Source organism: Delphinus delphis, chromosome 9 (genome assembly GCF_949987515.2).
Source record: "Delphinus delphis chromosome 9, mDelDel1.2, whole genome shotgun sequence".
Classification (NCBI taxonomy): domain Eukaryota; kingdom Metazoa; phylum Chordata; class Mammalia; order Artiodactyla; family Delphinidae; genus Delphinus; species Delphinus delphis.
Window position 1 is genome coordinate 11,585,301 of NC_082691.1, and position 20,863 is coordinate 11,606,163.

At 42.6% G+C, this 20,863-nt stretch overlaps 1 protein-coding gene across 7 annotated transcripts in view; it reads left to right on the forward strand.

Moving 5' to 3' along the window:
- Positions 1–20,863, forward strand: part of COA1 (cytochrome c oxidase assembly factor 1) — a 97,698-nt gene that overhangs the window by 75,049 nt on the left and 1,786 nt on the right. For 2 of the 7 annotated variants that reach the window (XM_060020197.1, XM_060020195.1), the window contains 4 exons: positions 1,974–2,073; positions 4,048–4,196; positions 9,357–9,433; positions 10,274–10,664. In XM_060020197.1, coding sequence (XP_059876180.1) covers positions 1,989–2,073; positions 4,048–4,196; positions 9,357–9,433; positions 10,274–10,373 — 411 coding nt within the window. In that variant the 5' untranslated portion in view covers positions 1,974–1,988 and the 3' untranslated portion in view covers positions 10,374–10,664. Of the gene's footprint in view, positions 1–892; positions 1,630–1,973; positions 2,074–4,047; positions 4,197–9,356; positions 9,434–10,273; positions 10,665–11,159; positions 11,259–11,483; positions 12,450–20,409; positions 20,623–20,863 lie in introns of those variants that run through there. The other 5 variants (XR_009520586.1, XR_009520587.2, XR_009520585.1 and 2 more) reach the window with 5 other exon arrangements.

The window sequence follows — 20,863 nt, forward strand, 5'->3', positions numbered from 1 at the left end:
CCCATCGGAAGCCTCTGGGGTGTGCTCAGGTTAGACAGTAGATGAACGTCGCTCCCCAGATAGTTGTGGGTTCGCCTGGTCTTCAGTGCTGACCTGTGGCTGCAAGGCCACGTGAGGGGATGGGGTGGCTCATCGCTGAACCGTGTAGGATGACTTTTCCCTCGTGTCTCATGCTCGCTTTGCAGCTGCTGCCGTGTGGAACTCCTGCTCGCTGCCCCACCCTGTTGAGCTCTCCTTCAGGTTAAGCAAGATCTGACTAATGCATTCTTTGGAGATGCTCTGCTCGTTTTTCTTATGAGACTGAATGGCTCTTCCCAGATCACATCACTGCAATTGACTTGACCCTCAACTTTGAGAAATACTCTTACCTAGTCTGCAGCACAGCCGAAACTTCCACAGCAGCTGGAGAACATTGATTTGGGGGTTCGGCACCTTTTTCTTAGTTGAACAAAACAGTATATAAGTAAATAATACAGGGATGATCTGAAACTTCACCCTCTTTAATTCGATGTATCTAAACCCTGGATTTGATGATATTTCTGTGTAGAACTGGTCAACTTTAGCCCTGTCAGAGGGTGTGTTTAATGATCAGTTCCCAGAAAGAGTATCCACATGAGGAACTTTCTCCAACAGGCCTTCGTCCCTTCAGGATTCACTCACCTTCAGGTGTCAGAAATGACAGGCGTGTTCTTGCTCTCTGTATTCTGGAAAGTGGAGAAGCAGATGGTGAGAATGTGTTTACCTGGACTCCGATCAGCCGGTGGAGGCATTAGCAGCATCCCTAGTTCTGCACTGCGCACCCCTTTAGGTCACATCCAAGGCTTTGTTTTCTAGAGAAGCACAGACAATCTAAGGTTAAATATGCAAACGGGGACATACATACTTATGGTTTATCTTTTCCTTTATGTAAACCTGGAGTTTCCATCTCTGCCCCAAATCTTTTTTTTTTATTTTTTTGAGAAATGTCAGCACAGAGGGCAGAGGAATTACCTTATAGGGCGAGGATGCCCCGATGCAGCCTGTGTGGTCAGAGCCAACTGGAAACCCACAGAGAACCTGACTCACAGGCGTATTCTGTTAGGTCTTTTCTTTTTTTAATTGGCTGTCAACATTTAGAATTCAGGCAGTTTTCCATAAAAGGCCTCTTGAAAAATCGGAAGATCCCTCCAGGCTTGGCCCCCGTAGTGCAGTTAGCTGGAGCCGGGTTGAAGCTGCCTGTCGGCACTTCTCAGGGGCTGCTCGTTTATGTGATTTGTCTTGGCCGTGCGCGCCTTTGAACTGTGTCCTCCTCTGCTTTATGGCCAGGTATCAGACACTTTCCAGAAAGGCCTGGGTGTGAGCGGTGGTTAAAAGGCCACCAGGAAGGAGAATAATTGGTGCCCTCGAGACCCACGTGCTGCTTCTAGTCCCACTTGGCCTTCAGGGGATGGGAGTTCAGGCCGGCTGGGCTAGGTGCCCTGAATTTGCTGAGCTGTCTCCTTCCTGTCCATCTCTTCATTAAGCCTGAAAGTCAGGACCACCGTGTCCTCATCCGGGGGGGGGGGACGTTTTTCAGAATATGAAAGAAAGCAGCCAGAGACCACCCTGGCCCATTCGGAGGCTTACAAGCCCAGCTATTGCAACAAAAGGGTAAGCTTCCTGTTTACCAGACGGCGTGAGACAAAGTGGTTGTACTTCCTGGCTGTGCGGGACTTGGCACACAGGCTGTGTTCTGTCCCTCAGGACAGCAGGGCTGAATGCCGGCTCTGTGCTCAGCCCTTGCCCCCGTGGCCTGGGTCCTGGATGCGGGCCACCCTTGGGAGGGCACTTTGGCCTGGGCTCCAGAACCGGCCCTGGCCTTCTGAAAGGGAAGGCGGCCTCGCCTCCTTGCTGGCTTCCTCCTTAGCTTTCCTTTCCCTGTGGGGTCCAATCCAGGCAGCGGCGCTTGGCATGAACCTGAATCTAACCATAAATTCACATCTTTTGTTTTTCAGTCTGTAGGAAGCAGGATGTCAGTGCCTCTGGGGAAACAGCTCTTTTTTACCGGCGTGGCGGCTAGCGGGGGCTGCGCCCTTTTGTACTACCTGATACAGAGTAAGTATCCGATGAAGCGCCCGAGGCAGGGCCGCCTCCTAGTTGTCTCTCCCCGTTCCTCCATCAAAGGAAATACTTCAGATGCTTTCAGCAGGTTAGAGAAAGGAGGAAAGGACTATTTTTAGAAGCCAGGAAGCCATTCCATTGGCTATAGCTTCCTTCTTATCCTGTAATCCCAGTTTTCCCAGGAGCCACAAGAACAAATCAAAGGAATAGGACCCATTTGCATAAGAAGCCTCAGAAAAGCAAGATGGGCTTTCACTCCAGTGCACACGCAGTAGATCCATCAAGATTTCTGAGATCAGAGAAAGAACAGAGGGAGGGGGACACCAGATGGTTCACAGGTGTGGAGAACTGGCTCTTTCTCAAGTGTCCTCGGCCTGTTTGCCTTGCCATTCTCTGCTGTTGATTTACTGGAGGACGGGACCTTGCGCAGCGGACTCTGGCAAGAGCAGAAAATAAAAGCAGTGTCCAGGCTGGCAAAATCCTGGCAGATGCAGCTTCCAGTCCTCTGCACCCACATTTGAATTTGTAAAGACAGGCCGCGATTATTGTGAGCGGCCTTCTTGTGAGCAGCCGAGGCATTGAAGGGCATTTCCACGCTGCTGGTTGCGAAGCAGCAGCAGTAGTTTTCTCCAGACTGACTTTCTTTGAAGATCTTTTATGCCCGCCCAGCTTGGCTTCTCACCCTGACTCCGCAGCCTGTTACTTCCTGCCAGGATGTGAGGATCACCCGCGACCCCGGCCCCTCCGCCCGCTCTTCCCCACCTTCCTTCAGGGCGGGCCCAGAGGCCTGCGAGTCTGGTGGCGGCCGGAGAGGAGCATTCCCAGGGATAATTCAGACCAGAACAACTCAGCAGCCCCTCCCCTCTGCCAGAGGGACGGAGGCAGGGCCTGACGGGAATGAGTACACTTTCGGGTCAGGGGCCTGGCAGCCCTTCCCCTTTAGGAGGCTGGGGTCGGCTGACAGCGATAGTCCAGTGGGCTCTGCAGCCAACTCCGGCTCTAGACTAGCTGTGTGGCCTTATGCGGGGGGGGGGGGGGGGGGGGGGTCTGGCTTCTTCCTGGGCCTCAGTTATCCATGTGACGAGGGGTAATATTAGTGCCTGTATGCGAGGCTGTTGTAAACATTAATCTCACAACTTGTGGGATGCTGAGAAATCGCTCAGTGAAGATGAACTGTCTGGACCCAGCCTCTGCTTCTCCTCAGGGCTGGTACCCCGTTCATGCCTGCAGCATCCCCTCTCCTGGGAAGCGGCACTGGAGGGGCATTCTCCTTGGCCTCTGCAGGCTCAAGCCGCCTTTCCAGTCCATTACTGTGGCTGGGCCTAAGAGGGAAGTCTGTCTTGTTGCCAAACACAAAACCTTACTTGGGAAGCTCACTGTCCTTCGCTCTCTCCTTGGGGCGGCTTGTCCCACCTTGCATTTTCAGGGAGGTGCTTCCTGGAGTTCCTAGTAGCCTTTGGGCCAAGGATACCTGAGGCTGAGAGCAGTTTGTAAGCTTTATCTGCATGAAATGTTGGCATACATCTATAACCTTGACAAGTTAGCGTTTAGTGGTAGGTTCTGGCCCCAGCTCTGCCTCGGATTAGCTGTACCACTTTGAGCAAGTCATGGAACCAGAGGACTTAGAACTGAAAGAAAAGTTGGAGACGATCTGATCAGACCCCTTAGATGAAGAGAGGCAACGAATGAGGTGAGGAAATAACAGGTGAAGAAATTGAGGCACAGAAGGATCCAGTACCTTGCTCAAGGTCATCTGCCACATCGCTGCAGATGCCGACTTCCTATGTTTTGGTGTCTCTAAAATGGACAGTTCAGGGTAGATGGTCCCTAATGATAATTCCACCCATAAATTTTACGTTTCTGTTTCCATGTTGTACATGAATTACATCATCTCACTTTCTAGGGGGAGTATACCTGACCAAGTTCAATTAAAAAAAAAAAAAAGTAACCTTTTTCTTTCCCACTTAGAAACTTTTTCCAGGGCTTCCTATTACCAGTTGGCGTTGGAGCATCTGCACAGCCACCCTGAGGCCCTGGAAGCTCTGGGCACTCCTCTCAACGTTCACTATCTCCGACTCACCGACAAGTACAACTTTGTGGACATTGCTGATGCAAAGGTAACGTGCTCCCCCTGCGAACTGCAGGCCGGGTGCCTCCTGAGCTGAGGAGGGGCTGCCGTCCTCCGGAAGGAGTCTCGGAGGAAGCTGGAGAAAGATGTGGGATGGGGAAATCTGCTACGTACAACTGCCGCTAGGTGGTACCCAGCACCGTTTAAAAAAGCCTTATGGATTAATTTATTTTCATATAGATTTTTTCCTTTCTGGGGAATTGATGTGGCACGGAAAGCCCTGTTTGTGCTCAGGTCGCCATCTTGAACGGGAGGTTGTAGAGAAATGATCATTGGCGGTTTGCCAGTATTTCAGCTTTGAACTTGAAATACACCTAAACTCTAGCTTTAAAGCTTATTTACATTGCTTCCATGGAATGCCAGTCCATTTTTTCAGCTGTATCTTATCTTCTTTTATAGTTCAACTGATAAAACTCAACTGAATATAAGAAGGGTTTTTTTCTTCTGTTTAATATGTTTTGAGTTGGAGGAATGATTCTCAGTTGTGTGGGGAATACAGAGATGCAGAAGGCTTTCAGGGAGTTTATAGTTTAAAATTCCAGCATAAGACAGGGTGAAGCAAATGCCTTAGTAGAGGCCTAGGAGGGAGAGAGGTTAGTGGCCTGGGAGGTTGTTGTGATGACAGGGAAGGCCACGCCGAGCAGCTTGTACACGAAGGCACATCGCTGTGCTCCCTGCCAGTGTGTCCTCAGCAGAGGTGCAGCTGCCCAGGGAGGGTGTGGGCAGGGAGAACGGGCTGAGGCAACCAGAGGGCTGTGACATCGTCTTGTGAGGTGTGTGCACTTAATTGTGACAAGCAGAAGCCCTGAAATATTTGGAGGACAAGAGTGAGCTGATCTGACCTAGTTTATTTTATTTTTTTGTTTTTATTATTATTTTTTTTTGCGGTACGCGGGCCTCTCACTGTTGCGGCCTCTCCCGTGGCGGAGCACAGGCTCCGGACGCGCAGGCTCAGCGGCCATGGCTCACGGGCACAGCCGCTCCACGGCATGTGGGATCTTCCCAGACCAGGGCACGAACCCGTGTCCCCTGCATCGGCAGGCGGACTCTCAACCACTGCGCCACCAGGGAAGCCCAGTTTTTATTATTTTTAATGGAAATAGTTTTATTAGAGATATTTTCCCCCTAACTACAAAAGCAGTTCGTGCTCAAGTATTCTGATAAGGATAATTGATGATTTTTAAAAAAAATTTAATTGATATATAGTGATTCAGTTGTTTGTTCTTGCAGATTATATTACATTATAGGTTATTACAAGATATTGAATATAGTTCCTTGTGCTATACAGTAAATCCTTGTTGCTTATCTATTTTATATATAGTAGTATGTATCTGTTAATCCCATCCTCCTAATTTACCCCTTCCCCTTTGGTAACCATAAATTTGTTTTCTATGTCTGTGAGTAAATAAATTCATTTTTATTATTTTTTAGATTCCTCATATAAGTGATATTGTATAGTGTTTGTCTTTCTCTGTATGACTTATTTCACTAAGCATAATATTCTCTAGGTCCATCCATGTTGCTGCAAATGGAAATATTTCATTCTTTTTCATAGCTGAGTAATAGTCCATTGTGTGTTTTGTGTGTGTGTGTATACATACATACATCTTCTTAAGCCAGTTGTCTACTGATGGGCCCTTGAGTTGTTTCCATGTCTTGGCTATTATAAATAGTGCTGCTGTGAATATTGGGCTGCATGTATCTGTTTGAATTACAGTTTTTGTTTTTTCCATATATATTACCCAGGAGTGGTATTGCTGGATCATATGGTAGCTCTATTTTTAGTTTTTTAAGGAACCTCCATACTGTTCTCCATAGTGGCTGCACCAATTTACATTCCCACCAACAGTGTAGAAGAGTTCGTTTTTCTCCATACCCTTTCTAGCATTTATTTGTAGATTTTTTGATGATAGCATTCTGACTGGTGTGATACCTCATTGTGGTTTTGATTTGTATTTCTCTAATAATTAGCAATTTTGAGCATCTTTTCATATGCTTGTTGGCCATCTGTAGGTCTTTGGAAAAATGTCTATATAGGTCTTCTGCTCATTTTTTGATTGGGTTGTTCGTTTTTTTGCTATTGAGTTGTATGAGCTGTTTGTATATTTTGGGTATTAACCCCTCGTCGGTTGCATCGTTTGCAAATATTTTCTCCCATTCCGTAGGTTATCCTTTTGTTTTGTTGATGGTTTCCTTTGCTGTGTACAGGCTTTTAAGTTTGATTAGGTCCCATTTGTTTATTTTTGCTTTTATTTCTTTTGCCTTGGGAGACTGATCTAAGAAAATATTGCTACAATTTATGTCAAGGAATGTTTTGCCTATGTTCTCTTCTAGGTACTTTATGGTATCATGTCTTATATTTAGGTCTTTAAATCATTTTGATTTTATTTTTGTATATAGTGTGAGGGAATGCTCTAATATCATTTATTTATATGTAGCTGTCCAGCTTTCCCAGCACCACTTGTTGAAGAGACTGTCTTTTCTCTGTAGTATATTCTTGCCTCCTTTGTTGTAGATTAATTGACCATAGGTGTGTGAGTTTATTTCTGGGCTCTCTATTCTGTTACACTGATTTACCTTTTTCTTTTGGTGCCAATACCATGGTGTTTTGAGGCTTTGTAGTATGGCCTGAAGTCTGGAAGTGTTACGCCTCCAGCTTTGTTCATTTTTCTCAGGGTTGCTTTGGCAATTCTGGGTCTTTTGTGGTTCCATATAAATGTTAGGATGATTCCAGTTTTGTGAAAAATGTCATGGGTAATTTGATAGGGGTTGCACGAAACCTGTAGATTGCTTTGGGTAGTGTGGTCATTTTAACAATATTTTTCCAATCCAAGAGTGCGGGATATTTTTCCATTTCTTTGACTCCTCTTCAGTTTCCTTTATCAGTATTTTATAGTTGTCAGCATATAGATGTTTCACCCCCTTGGTTAAGTTTATTCCTAGAGTATTTTATGTTTTTTGAAGCGATTTTAAATGGGACTGTTTTACTTTCTCTTTCTGGTATTTCATTAATAGTGTAAAGAAATGCAACAGATGTCTACAAATTAACCTTGTATCCTGCTACCTTGCTGAATTCATTTATTACTCCTAATAGTTTTTGTGTGGTGGTTTTAGGTTCTCTATGTAGAGTATCAGGTCATCTGCAAATAGTGACAGTTTTACCTCTTTCCGTCCAGTCTACATACTTTTTCTTTTGTGTGTGTGTGTCTGATTGCTGTGGCGAAGACTTGCGGTAACACTATGTTGAATAGAAGTGGTGAGTGAGCAGCCTTGTCTTGTTCCTGAATTCAGCAGGAAGGCTTTCAGCTTTTTACTGTTGAGTATTATGCTGGCTGTGGGTTTGTCATAAGTGGTCTTCATTATGTTGAGATGTGTTCCCTCTATACCTACTTTGGTGAAAGGTTTTATCATGAATGGTTGCTGAATTTTTATCAGCTGCTTTTTCTGCATCTATTGTGGTGATCATGTGTTTTTTGTTAATGTGGTGTATCACATTTGATTGATTTGTGTATGTTCAACCATCCTTGTGACCCTGGAATGAATCCAACTTGATCATGGTGTATGATCCTTTTTATGTATCGTTGGATTTAGTTTGCTAATATTTTGTTGAGGTTTTTTTTGCCTCTATATTCATCAGAGATATTGGCTTGTAATTATCTTTTTTTGGTAGTGTCTTTATTTGGTTTTAGGTGCTGGTGACCTCATAGAATGAATTTGGAGGTGTTCCCTCCTCTTCAGTTTTTTTTAGAATACTTTGTATGTTTGGTAGAATTCCCCAGTGAAGCCATCTGGTCCTGGACTTTGTTTGCAGGGGATTTTTGCAATGATCAGTCTGTTCAAATTATGTTTCTTCTTGATTCGGTCTTGGCAGGCTGTATGCTTCTAGAAACTCGTCCGTTTCTTCTGTGTTGTCCAATTTGTTGGCATATAACTGTTCGTAGTATTCTCTTAGGATTCTGTATCTCTGTGATAACTGTTGTTATCCCTCCTCTTTCATTTCTTATTTTATCTGGGTCCTCTCTATTTCTTGGTGAGCCTGGCTAGAGGTTTGTTGATTTTGTTTGTTTTTTTGACCTATTTATTTCCTCTCTGATCTTCATTATTTCCTTCCTTCCGCTGACTTTGTTCTTTTTCTGACTCCTTTAGACGGTAGGTTAGATTGAGATTTTTATTTCTTGAGGAGGGTGTGTTTTGCTGTCAGCTCTCCTCTTAGAACTGCTTTATGGTCCAGGTCAGAGTATGGACCAATCTGCTAGAAAGAGTTCCCCCTTTTATTAAACAGTGGACTGTTTTTGTTTTTGGTTTTTCTACTTTATTATGAAAGTTTCAAACACGCAGAAAATATCAAAGCATTTATGCTGTGGCACCCATATATCTGCCACCTGGATTCTGTAACTAATACTTTGCTCAGTGTGCTTTCATGCCACACCTGTTTGTCTAGCTCCACCTTATTCTTGAAACCGATCTATCTTATTATTTTCGAATATCCATGCATTTCACCTTTAAATACATAAGCCATATATATCATTAACTAGAGCTTAATATATACTTTTTGAGGTAAAATGTACGTTCTGTGAAAGGTGCACATCTAACTAACTGTCCTGATGAATTTTAACAAATGCATCCACCTGTGCAACTCAAGCCGCCACCTACACGTAGACTGCTCCCTCACCTGAGAGCTGCCTCATGCTTTTCCCAGTGGTCCTCTCACATCCCCACAGCTCCAGCAGCGGCACTTTCTGACATTTTCCCAACCTAGTTGGTCTAAGACATGGAATCACGCATTATATACTCTTGGGTAAGGCTCTTTCACTCTACGTGTTTTTGACCTTTATCCATGTTGTTGCATATATATCGGTAGTTCTTTTTTAACCGTGGGTTTAAAAAATAATCATTGCAAGTACTCAGAACATTGAGTTTGGCACATAAGGTCTCCTTGCCAGATAGGAGCACTGCCATTGACCTCACCAGGCCATCCAGAGAGGGGCAGGGCATTTGAAGGGAGCCAGATGGAAAATAAGGTGAATTCTCCAGCTAGGCTCAAGTTTGAAAACAACCAGGTTCTGTGGATAATCACTGGATTTCATAGGTTATCTCTTGAGAGGACAGCACTATATATACACTTACCTCTCTCATTTTATACCCCCAGTTGAAGATTCCTGTCTCTGGACCCAAGTCAGAGGGCTATGTCTATGTCACCTCATCCAGAGATGCCCCCTTTAAGAGGTATGATGGGAAAGTGGGTGGGAATCAGGCAGCAGGAGGAGAACCTTCTGATGGAAACGATTTCCGTTTTCAATTTTAGTTACATGATTGTGGCAGTAAGAATTAGTTTTTCAAAGCTTGAGAAGTTTCACAGCTCGGACAGCATGCCGCTACTTGGGCTCTGAAGCTCAGTCCAGACATTTTATCCAGTGCACGCTACTGAATTTGAAGAACTTGACAGTTGTAGTGGTCTAGGTCTGCCGTAACTCGCTGCTATGTCGCAGCTTCCAACACCGCTGCCTCCGTCATTACAAATGAATAAAGGCATGGGGTCCTGTTCCAGAATTATTCGTCACATTCTTTAAATAAGCTCTCTACCCCATTAATTGGCTTTTCTTGTCTGGTTGCCAGTAGCTACACTCACTCACTTCCCCCACGGGAAGCCTCTCTCAGAGATGTTTGCTGTTTAGCCAGGATGTGTTTTAATTCTCAAGGACAAAAGGAGCAGGCAGCCCCTGCCTGGCTCCCCTGGACTCGCTGCCCCCTGAGCCTGGGATTAGTGGAGGAGCTGGCCGGCTTCCAGCCCGGAGCTGGAGGTCGAGGGGATTAGGAAACGGGGAGGAGCGGGCTGCTCCTCTTCCCTGGTGCCAGCCATTCATTGGTAAAGCTTGCCTTGACGGTGTTGCTGGTTAAATAATGTGAGCCTGGAACAGAAGGTTAAAATGTTAACATACTGCTAACATAAAATAGTGTTTAAAAAACTTAAGACATTCCTAACAACTGCTTTTTTCCTTTTAAGCCATGTCTGTCTTTTGCCTCAGTGTTTCGTTGATTAGAGACTATACTTTTGGTTTCTCTCAGGTGGAACCTTCAGGAGGTCTTCTTAGAGCTCAAGGATGGCCAGCAGATTGCCCTGTTCAAGCCCAGTGGGGAGAACAGCAATGAGCTGAAAAAGGAGTGAAGGTGATCAGCCCGTCCTAGCCCCGCCTCCCTCCTCACCATGTGCGCCCCTGTGGCTGCAGGCCAGCCCCCAGGTCGGGCTGGCTGCACGTGTGGGCATACAGTGATCTCAGGATCATTCTAATTTGACCAGTGACCCCTGCTGAAGTTTTTAATTTCATCAGAAAGCTACTATAATTTATAAGAATTAATTTGAAAGTTCTCTATATAGAAGCAAAGCACAGAATAAAAGGAATCAGTATTAATAATGTTGATTTCTCATCTCTTTTTCTCTTCTCTCCCCTACCCCACTTTTCAGCCCTATCAATGAGAAGGTTTTAGGTTTTATTAGTCTTGCAAGGGGACAAAGACCTTCCTTCCCGCTGAGCGCCAGAGCCTACAAAATCCAGAAACCTGCCAGCTTTGCTTTGCAAAGGCCAGTCTAACCCCCTCAGTATTACTAGGCTTAATGCAGGTGTCGTAAAGGACATTCATGAGCTCCTTTACTGTATTCTTAATAGTCATTGGAGGGGAGCCTCTCAGAAAAGATTAAGCTTAAATATGCCAGTACAGAGTACAGGACTTCCATCGTTAGAAGTTATTTCTGTTCTGTAATTTCTTTCTTTAAAAAATATGCTCTTTGAATAGATCATGAAGTGAAAAAGTTCTTTCCCTGAGAGCTTTTGTTGATAAATATTACGATCTGTACAGTCTTTTTTGTGCTGCTTTATTCTTTAACCATTACGTACCGTCCTGTTGTGTACCTGTCACTTTATATAGTGCCTCATACCTGACTGTTCTATAACAGCTTTTACTTACTTTCAGTGTTTGCTGGATTTTTTCTTGCTGTGGCCAAGCCACAGAAAACCAGGGCCTGAGTGGACCATCTGTTCTGAAGTAAAAGCAAGTAAGTAAGTTTCTGTGTACGATTTGTATGAAGAGGCTTTCCTAACCCAGCTGACAGGAAACAGGATGTAGTGAAAAGATCCTTGATTTCTGTTTCAAAGTCACCATCTTGGGTATTATTTCCAGTTAAGCATATTTCCATGGACTTCTTAATGCCTTTATGGTTGACTGTGAACAGGCCGGAACCTGGTCCTTGCAATAGACATTGTCCTTTCTTTCCTTGAAGTAATGCCGTATACCTGTAGCCCACTACTTCCTGTGTGTCCAGTGATCACTGTGATCCAGCCATGGACTCCCAGTAATGACCTGGAAGACATCTTGGAGGATGCACGTCATCATCAGAGGCAAAGGAGACTTTTCACTGTTTGAGCAAGTGTTCCCAGCACACCCCATGAGTCAGCCCAGTGGTGACTGGAGAAAGGGCTCACTAGAATTGTAAGAATTATAGATTTATGAAGACTGCAGAAGAGCGATCACAGCCAACAAGTGGCGGTAGGACTCCCACGTGCCTTTACTAAGATGCTGTATGGTCTCTGCTCACAAGCGGCTTATGTAATACTGGACTAGAAGAGTTCCAAGCAGCGGTGCTAAAACGAGGTAGAAGAGAGACCGATTAGGAGGAATCCAGGAGGCCAATCAGGTCACTCCTCCCTCTTGGTGGACTGGTGACCTCATGGGCTTATTTCAGACGTGATGGAGACTGCCTTGCAAATAGAAAAACCATGAAAACAGGCCTCAGCAGGGGAGGTGTGAGCTATGCTCCAGAAAGAAGATCTGCCATTTGGCCAGTGTATAGGTTAGCTGAAGATACAGTAAAAGCAAGCCCTGGACAGGTGAGGTGACCAGAGCATGAATGCCAGCATTAGCATCTTGCATTGAGCTTGTAGCCCTCAGGTTCTGGAGTAAGTATATGATTCTACTGTTAATGACGGTTTAAGAGACTGTGCAGAATTATACTACTACTCCCAGTTTTGGTGAAGTTGCATTCAGCAAAGATGAAGCTAAACTGAATGACACCCACGTGAAGCAGCCAGCACTGCACCGATGGTGGCCTCTGGCACAGCGGGAAGGGCAGGGCAATGCTCTGTCGACAGCAGCTCCACAGGTCTTTCTGAAGGCTGCTTGACTCTGTTTTCAGTTTGTCCGTATGAAAACTATGAATAAATACTTACCAATCGCTGGTCTTACAGGCAAGGCAGCGTTTATACTGCTTGTTGGGAGGCTTGGCCAAAAGATGCTGTATCCACAGGAGGCACCATGAAGGGGTTGGGGGGCGTTCAAGGAGGAGGTGAGAGGGTGATGATGGGAAAAGCCTCCAGCCTCCACCCACGGGAAGAGCCTCTCCTCCTCGGTAACCTGTCCACCATCCAGGCTTGTCTTTCCGCCGACTCCAGCAGTTGCTCAGTTCAAAGTGCTGTCAGGAACGTGTACAGAAAAGTTGACATTTTACGATCCAGGGTTCAAAAGTGGGAGTTGAAAATATTAGAAACATGCCTCTGTATCATAGATCACATTTCATTTAATAATGAAAGGCATTTAATATACCATTAGAAGAAGTAATAGAGAGCAGACAATACTTAAAATAGCAAAAAGCAAACCAAAACAAAAACTACTTAGGAAAAAGTGAGCAAGAAATCTGCAAAACTTATATGAGAGGTCTAAAACACACTACTGAAAGGTACAAATGTAGAACTGGACAAAGGGAAAGACACACCATGTTCTTGGATGGCAAGATTCTTCATCATAAAGATGTCAGTTCTCCCTGAGTTAAATTTAATGTGATTTTTAAAAGACAAGCTAATTAATTGTAAATTCCTTTGGAAGAAGAAATAAGCAACGATAGCTAGGAAATCACTGCAAAGGAAGAGTAAGGAAGGGGGGGGGCTAGTCTTACAGACATTAAAACATATTTGTAAATAAAATAATGAAGTGCTGGCACATGAAGAGACAATGCAATGAAAATATAGACGTGCATATGGAAATCTGGTTATGGTAAAGCAGCATCTAAATCAGGGAGGGAGAGGAAGACATTTGAAAAGTGATGTTGGAACAACCTGATAGCCATATGCAAAAAGATGAAATGGGATCAACTGCTCACCATACATTCCAATTGGATCAAAAGATCTAAATGTAAAAATGAAACCATCTAAGCACTAGCAGAAAAATATGGGTGAATTCTTTTATAACCCAGAAGTGGAGAAACTCACCTAACCATGATTCATTATAGAATAAAGAAAATTGACTGTATAAAAACAAATTTCTGCATGTCTAAAAATACCAAAAGCAAAGTAAAAAGCAAATGGTAAAATATTTAGAATATAAATCACAAAAGTTAATATCCTTAATTTCTAAAGAGTGAAAGTTGAGAAAACAGTAACCCAATAGAAAAATGGGCAAAAGATATTATGTATTCACAGAAAAGAAATGCAAGTGACTCAAACACACTAAAAAAAAAAGGTCAACCTCACTCTTAAAAAGAATATAAATTCAAACTACAGGAAGATACCATTTTTCTTCTAGCAAATTGGCAATAATCCCTAAATTTGAGAACCTATTTTCTCAAAAGGCTGTGGGGAAATAAGCATTTTTAAATTGCTGGTGTAAAGACAAAATGAAACAACACCTGTGGGAGGGAATTTGACAATACCTAGAAAAATGTCACGTACACTTACCATTCTATTCAGCAATCCCACATCTAAGATTTTATCCCAAAGTACACTGGCAAAAAATACAAAATGCCATTTATGTAAGGTTATTTAATGTAACACTATTGGTAACAGCAAAAAACTGTAAACAACCCAGGTACAACCCAAGTCTCCATTGATAGAGAATGGGTTAAATAAACTTTGACTTCCATACAGTTGAGGAGTCTGTACTTGTGAAAAGGAATTTTATATATGCATGTGTATATGTATGCATATGTTAGCTTCTACTTTCAAAAAGAAACAACGGAAGAATAACTAAAATCAATACAAGTAGTTACCTTTGGGGAAGTAAACAAATGGCCAGGGGATGTAAGTAGGAAACAGGGATGGAAGCTGTACTTTCCTGAATGTACCTTGTTTTACACTTTTGACTTTGAAATCATGCTCTTTTGTTTTTACATAATTTAAAAATAAAATCACAAAGAAAAAAATCTTTAAAATACTTCCTAAAATATTGAAACAAATGAACCACACAGAGAAGAAATATTTCAAGTGACTTTCAAACAGTTCTGACTCAACATCCTTGGTGGGATATATCCTCATGGCAAAAAGGAACCTCAAGAAATTTTAAACTACTTTCAGTGGTCTAGTGTTAGTGCCCACGTGCGTACACACACACTCACTCACTGGAGACTTCCTCCTTCCCATACTTGTCACTCCTTCTACAACAGAGAGAAACCTGGCTCTCATAATCCGAGGTGTATTTACTAATTTGTTTAAATCTAAAATACACAGAAGGAGTTCTCCTACTGTCAACTTTAAAAAGCAAAAACCCCCAGGAGGGACAAGATGGAGTAGACACACGTTTCCCTATTCTTCCCACTAAGCACAGCTAAAACCCTAGACATTTATCAAACACACTGAAAAATGAAAAGAAGGCAGATTGGCCGAGGATCTTGGGACCCAAGTGATAACAGCAGTGAGTTCCCTGGGCTTTCTTTTGCCTCATGTGTCCCAGACTAGGTGCTGGTGAAACCAGCAGCCTAGAAACACCAATGGCTGCAAAAACAAAAGCCAAGAAAAGCCTGCTTTCTCAAGCTAAAGAACTTTCACACAGTAATCGCCCTATTCTAGCCAGACACCATGGAAAAAAAAATGGCCCCAACCCTACCCTAGCCTGTCAACAAAGGCCAGGTGGAGAGCCGAGACTTGCTCCCCTTACTCAGCCAGAACAAGGCCTTCCCCGCCCGCCCCTTTGGCCCCCGTCCTCTGCAGGGTGTGGTGGCGGAGAAGGCCCAGGGGAGCTACACCCACCTTTCCTGCCCGCTGGTACTCCCACCCCCCGCGGCATCAGTGGAGCCCCTATTCTTCAGTGGGAAGCCGTAAGGAGGTACCCCTCCCCCTGCCTGGGTGTCAGAAGAGGCCAAGTGGTGAGCCTGGACCTTCACCCCCAACTGGCAGCAGTGAGGAGGCAGTGTACATATCCCCTCTTCACCCACCGGTATGGCGGTGTCAGGAAAAGCCTGCTTTTAAAACAGAAGATTTAGACAAGATCCAGAGTCCCGTGACATAAAACCAGACGTCCAATACACAATAGAAAACCACGCTTTTATACCAAGAACAAGGAAAATCTGAACTTGAAAAGAAGGAAAGAAATCAGGAACTTGAAGATAAAATAGAAATTACCCAATCTGAGCAGAGAAAACAGGCCGACAATAATACCTGTGGTTCTGTAACAAAAAAATCTAGCATTCATGTCATTGGAGTCCCAGGAGAAGAGAAAGGTGGGGCTGAAAAAAGCATTTGAAAGAATTAACGTCTGAAAAGTTTCCAAATTTGGCAAAAGACATAAACCTATATATTTAAGAAGCCGAGTGGAACCTAAACAGCGTAAACCTAAAGAAATCTATGATAACACAAACTTCTGAAAACTAAAGGCAAAGAAAAAAAGCTTGAAAGCAGCAAGGCAGAAATACCACCTTACCTATAGGGGAAAGATAATTCAGATGATAGCTGTATCCTCATAAACCGTGGAGGCCAGAAAAATGGCACAAAAGTTTTCAAGTTCTAAAAGAACTGTCAACTCTGAATTCTGCATCTGATAAAATTATTCTTCAGGAACGAAGGAAAGATAAAGACTTTCCAGATGATGGAAAACAAAAAGAATTTGCTTGAATAGACTTCCCTTAAAAGAATGACAAAAGGAAGTTCTTGAAACAGAAAATGTTGAGGAAAAAAAGTCTTGGAACATCAGGAAAGAAGAACAATGGAAAGAGCAGAAACATGGGTGAATATGATCGACTTGACTTCTCCTCTTGAGTTATCTCAGGAATTGTTTGGTTGTGGAAACAAAATGTATAACATTGTCTGATGTACTATTTACCTGAACTGGTAAAATGTTGACACAACCCATCTTTGTTGCTATGAAATAGTTCTGTATCTAAATTGTGGTTACAGGAAACTACATGTGATAGAGTGGCATAGAACTGTACACACGCACTGCTTGGATGTCAGCCTCCTGGTTTTAGCACTGTACTACAACTACACAAGATGTGTCTGTACTACTATCTTTCCAACTCCTTTTAAGTCTAAAAACTTTGTATTTTGAAATAATTGTTAAGGTGTAGGACAAGGACACTGAATATGCTGCTTTGAAAGGGGCAAAGATGAGGTGATAATCCTTCCCTCCTGAATCATCTCCAGCTCTCTGAGGATTAAACATCTCTCTTCCTAAATATCTTTTTTTTTTTCTTCTAGGTACATTTCTCTCACAAGTTATTAGAAAACTGGTCACTTTACAGTAATGGAGATAACTGAGAGATAATAATTTTCATGAAAACCGATCAGTGTATTGAAACTAAGAGAACATTTTTATGTAAAAATGTTATACTATTGCTGATGACATATTTAGTAAAAATAGTTTAGTTTTAGTAGATAAAACTCACTTGTTTTAATAAAAACTGTAAGAATGAATGCAAAGTCCTAAGATTATTCTGCCATGTAAAATGAACTGCTCCCCAAAGGACTGTGTCCGTATTGGTTTGAAATAGGAAATATCTCCTATTTAGAATATGTTTAGATTACAAGAGCCTGGCAGGGGGGTTGGCAAACTTATTCTGTAAAGGGCCAGAGAGTAACTATTTTAGGCTGATTAGGCCATAAGATCTCTGTTGCAACTACTCAACCCTGCGGGTTTTCCCATGAAACCGGCTGTAGACAGATGTAAATGAACAGGCTGTGTTCCAAGAAAGCTTCATTTACCAAACACGCCACAAGGGCATAATGTGCTGACCTCTGTACCAGCCTAATCTCAGGTTACCTATCCTCCAGTCATTAACAAAAATTCATCCACAATCAAGCTACACAAAACTAATTTTAAAAAAATGATTGTTTATGGACATTAATATGTAGCCCAAGGTAGACTCCACTGAGGTTAAAGCCCTGGAACGCTCAACGATTCTATCCTCTGTTTTGCCGGCAGCTGCTAAGATCCTGGGCAAACCACGTATTCCCTCTGAGATTCTATTACCTCCTCTCTACTTTGAGAGAATTAGGAGGGATGTTATTCCTTCCCAATTTTGTTACCATGAATTTCAATTCAGCAGACTTACTTCCACTCTTACCAACAAAACTTTAGACCGAGACTTTAAATGAAGAGCTTCAAAAGAAAATGACACTCATTTTTATTTGAATAATTTATAACATAGGTCTGATGAAGCACAGTGAGCTAAAACTGACCACTGGAGGATTAGGAATGTCAAAAACCAAAACTGAAAAACAGAGTATCCAAAACAATAGCATCAAATAACAAAATACACAGGGATAAAGTTTGCAAAGGATGTACGAGGACTCTACACTGGAAAATATAACACGATGCCGAGAAAAATTGAAATAAACGAACGGGAATACACACTATGTTCACAGCCCGGGAGAACTGTTAAAAAGTCAAATTGATTGACAGATGAATCGCAAACAAAATCCCACGAGGCTTTTTTAGGGGGTGATTTTGGTAGAAGTTGACAAACCAACGCTAAAATTTCTTCAGAAATGCCAAGGACCTAGAATAAACAACAGTCTGAAAAATGAAGGAATTGGAAGTCCTACTGTACTTGACATCAGGACTTACAAAGTTCTGACAAAAAGATAAGCAAATAAATTAATGAAACAGAAGAGTGTGCAGAAGTAGATCCACAGACATACGGTCAGATGATTTGAGACAAGGACAGCAAAACAGTTCAATGCGGAAAGGAAAATCGGTCTGACAAATGGTGCTGGAACAACTACATATTCATACGGAAGACAAGGACACTTGACCCTCCCTAACACCAAAGGGGACAAAAGTGTAAAGTGGATCGCAGGCCTGAACATAAAAGTTAAAACTATAAAGCTTAAAAAAAACCTTCGTGACTTTGGGGTAGGTAAGGACTTCTTAAAGAGGGTACAGAAAGTATTAACCATGTAAAACAAAAATTGATGAATTGGACTTCATCGAAATTACAGCTACCTTCTCATCAAAAGACACTGTTGAGGAAACAGACAACCCACAGTCGGAAAAAAATATCTGTAACATGTAAATCCTATAAAGGACTTGTATCCAGAATATATAAAAGATTATCACAACTCACTATCCAATTAATAAAAAGGGAGAAAAAGGACGACACAAAAAAGGTTCAACAAACACATGAAATAGTGTTTGTTCCTCATTAATCATCAGGGAATAGCAAATTAAACCACCTTGTGATACCACCACATACCCATGAGAGTGGCTAAAATAAAAAAGATGGCCAACACTAAATGTGAAGCAATGAGAACTTGCATATATTGCTGGCAGGAATGGTAAACAGTACAATCGCTTTAGAAATGGTTGGGCACTTTCTTAAAAAGTTACATATCCATCTATCCCGTGGCCTAGAAATTCTACTCCTGTTTAATCTAAGAGAAATGAAAACGTGTCCACAGAAAATCCCTGGACAAGAATATCTGAACTTCCCTGGTGGCGCAGTGGGGTTAAGAATCCACCTGCCAATGCAGGGGACACAGGTTCAAGCCCTGGTCCGGGAAGATCCCACATGCCGCCGAGCAGCTAAGCCCGTGCACCACAACTACTGAGCCCGTGAGCCACAACTACTGAGCCTGCGCGCCACAACTACTGAAGCCTGCGTGCTCTAGGGCCCACATGCCGCAACTACTGAGCCCGTGCTCCGCAACAAAAGAAGCCACTGCAATGAGAAGCCCACGCACCGCAACTAGAGAAAAGGCCGCCTGCAGCAGCAGCAATGAACACTCAATGCAGCCAAAAAAAAAAAAAAAAAAAAAAAAAAACACCAAACAAAAACAACAGAAAAAAGAATATCTATAGCAGCTTTATTCGTAAGACACAAAACCTGCAACAGCCCTGGGGTCCATGAACAGAGAGATGGTTTTACATAAGCTGATGTGTTCAAACAGCACCACACGGCAACAACAAGGAACACACTGCTGATACAAGCACCAATACGTATGAGTCCCAAAATCACGCTGAGTGAAAGCCACGGCAGGGTGGACGTGCCATGTAATTCCCCCTCTCTGAATACGTGCATTTGTCAAGCTCGAGAGAGGCTGGTACAGATTTAGAGCTTTACACTTCGTAACTTGTAAATCATATCCCCTCCGACAATAAAAGCGTAGTTGGCAATTAAGGCTTTTGAGGTTAACGTTTTTAATCCAGCTCTTTTAATTCTGTAACAAATTGAAGGTCCTAAGTGCTAAATGACCTTGAGCCATACTATCGTATTTTTAATTTTATCAGTCTAATTCAAATTTCTCCAAGTGTGAGCTTAAAATGTATTTAGGATTTGTTTCTTGGTACCTTGAGATGATCCATGTCGGTGGCAGGGAGCGATGTTGCTCAGGCCTCCGTGGATGGAGCCGCACAGCATTCACCTCGTGTCCAGCAGCCTCTAAGCGACCTCTTCTCTCCTACACTTTTCTTCCAAACTGAGGTCTGTTGGAAAAGTTTAAGATACACCACAGTTAGCATCTGATGTGCCTCTGTAACTATGAGAGAAAGCCATATTCTCCTACTTTTCATGTGACAACAACAAAATGAAACATTAAAACACAATTTCCCAGTTGACTAAAACCACTTACATTTTGCGTATTTTATAACTTCTCATCAAGCTAAAATATTATAATGTTGAATTTTATTATAATTAAAACTGGAGTTCTAAATTGCATGGATATGAATAGTTTAGTCCATTGTAAACAAGTGAAAAGAAAAATTAACAGAGCTAGTTGGTTAGTAATTAACAGAAAGTTTTGGTCCAATACTGTGAAGACTCTTTATGCTCTATTTATATGACAGACACCAAAAAATGTCAATATATCCCTTTACCAGTGCAAGTGCTTCCAAAAAAGCAGTGTACAATTCTAAATTCAAGGCACCAAGAGCAGCTAAGGACAGCTGCACACTGCAAATGGCAGTGGCCAGCTAAAAGAAAACACGTCTATTTTTCTTTTCTTTTACAGATACAGCAATTACATTAAATGTATTATGAATACAGTATAAAAAATGGCTTGGAAAAAGTCTAACTGTTGTCCACATGATTATGATTTTAAAACTGAATAAATCCATCAAGTATAAAAATGTGTCATTCAAATAGTGGATTTTTTTTCTCACCTCCCTCCTATTTTTGTCGGAGGTATTTATAAAAATTTGCCTAAAATTGTATTTTACCTCTTTTCAAGACTTACCTGAGGCTTCAGCATTGTAGCCGTGGGTTTTCATTGAAAATTGCCACTGTAGCAGAATTTCCTCTTCCTCTTTATAGAGCTTGTTTAGAAATGCTCGTTTCCAAGAAACTGTATAAATCAATAGGCCAATTTAGTGAGAAAACAGTGCAAACCGAGGGTTCGAACTGCCTAATCGATTTCACCTGATGGTGTCGGAACAACACAGGGCCTGCGACACTTGCAAGGCAGG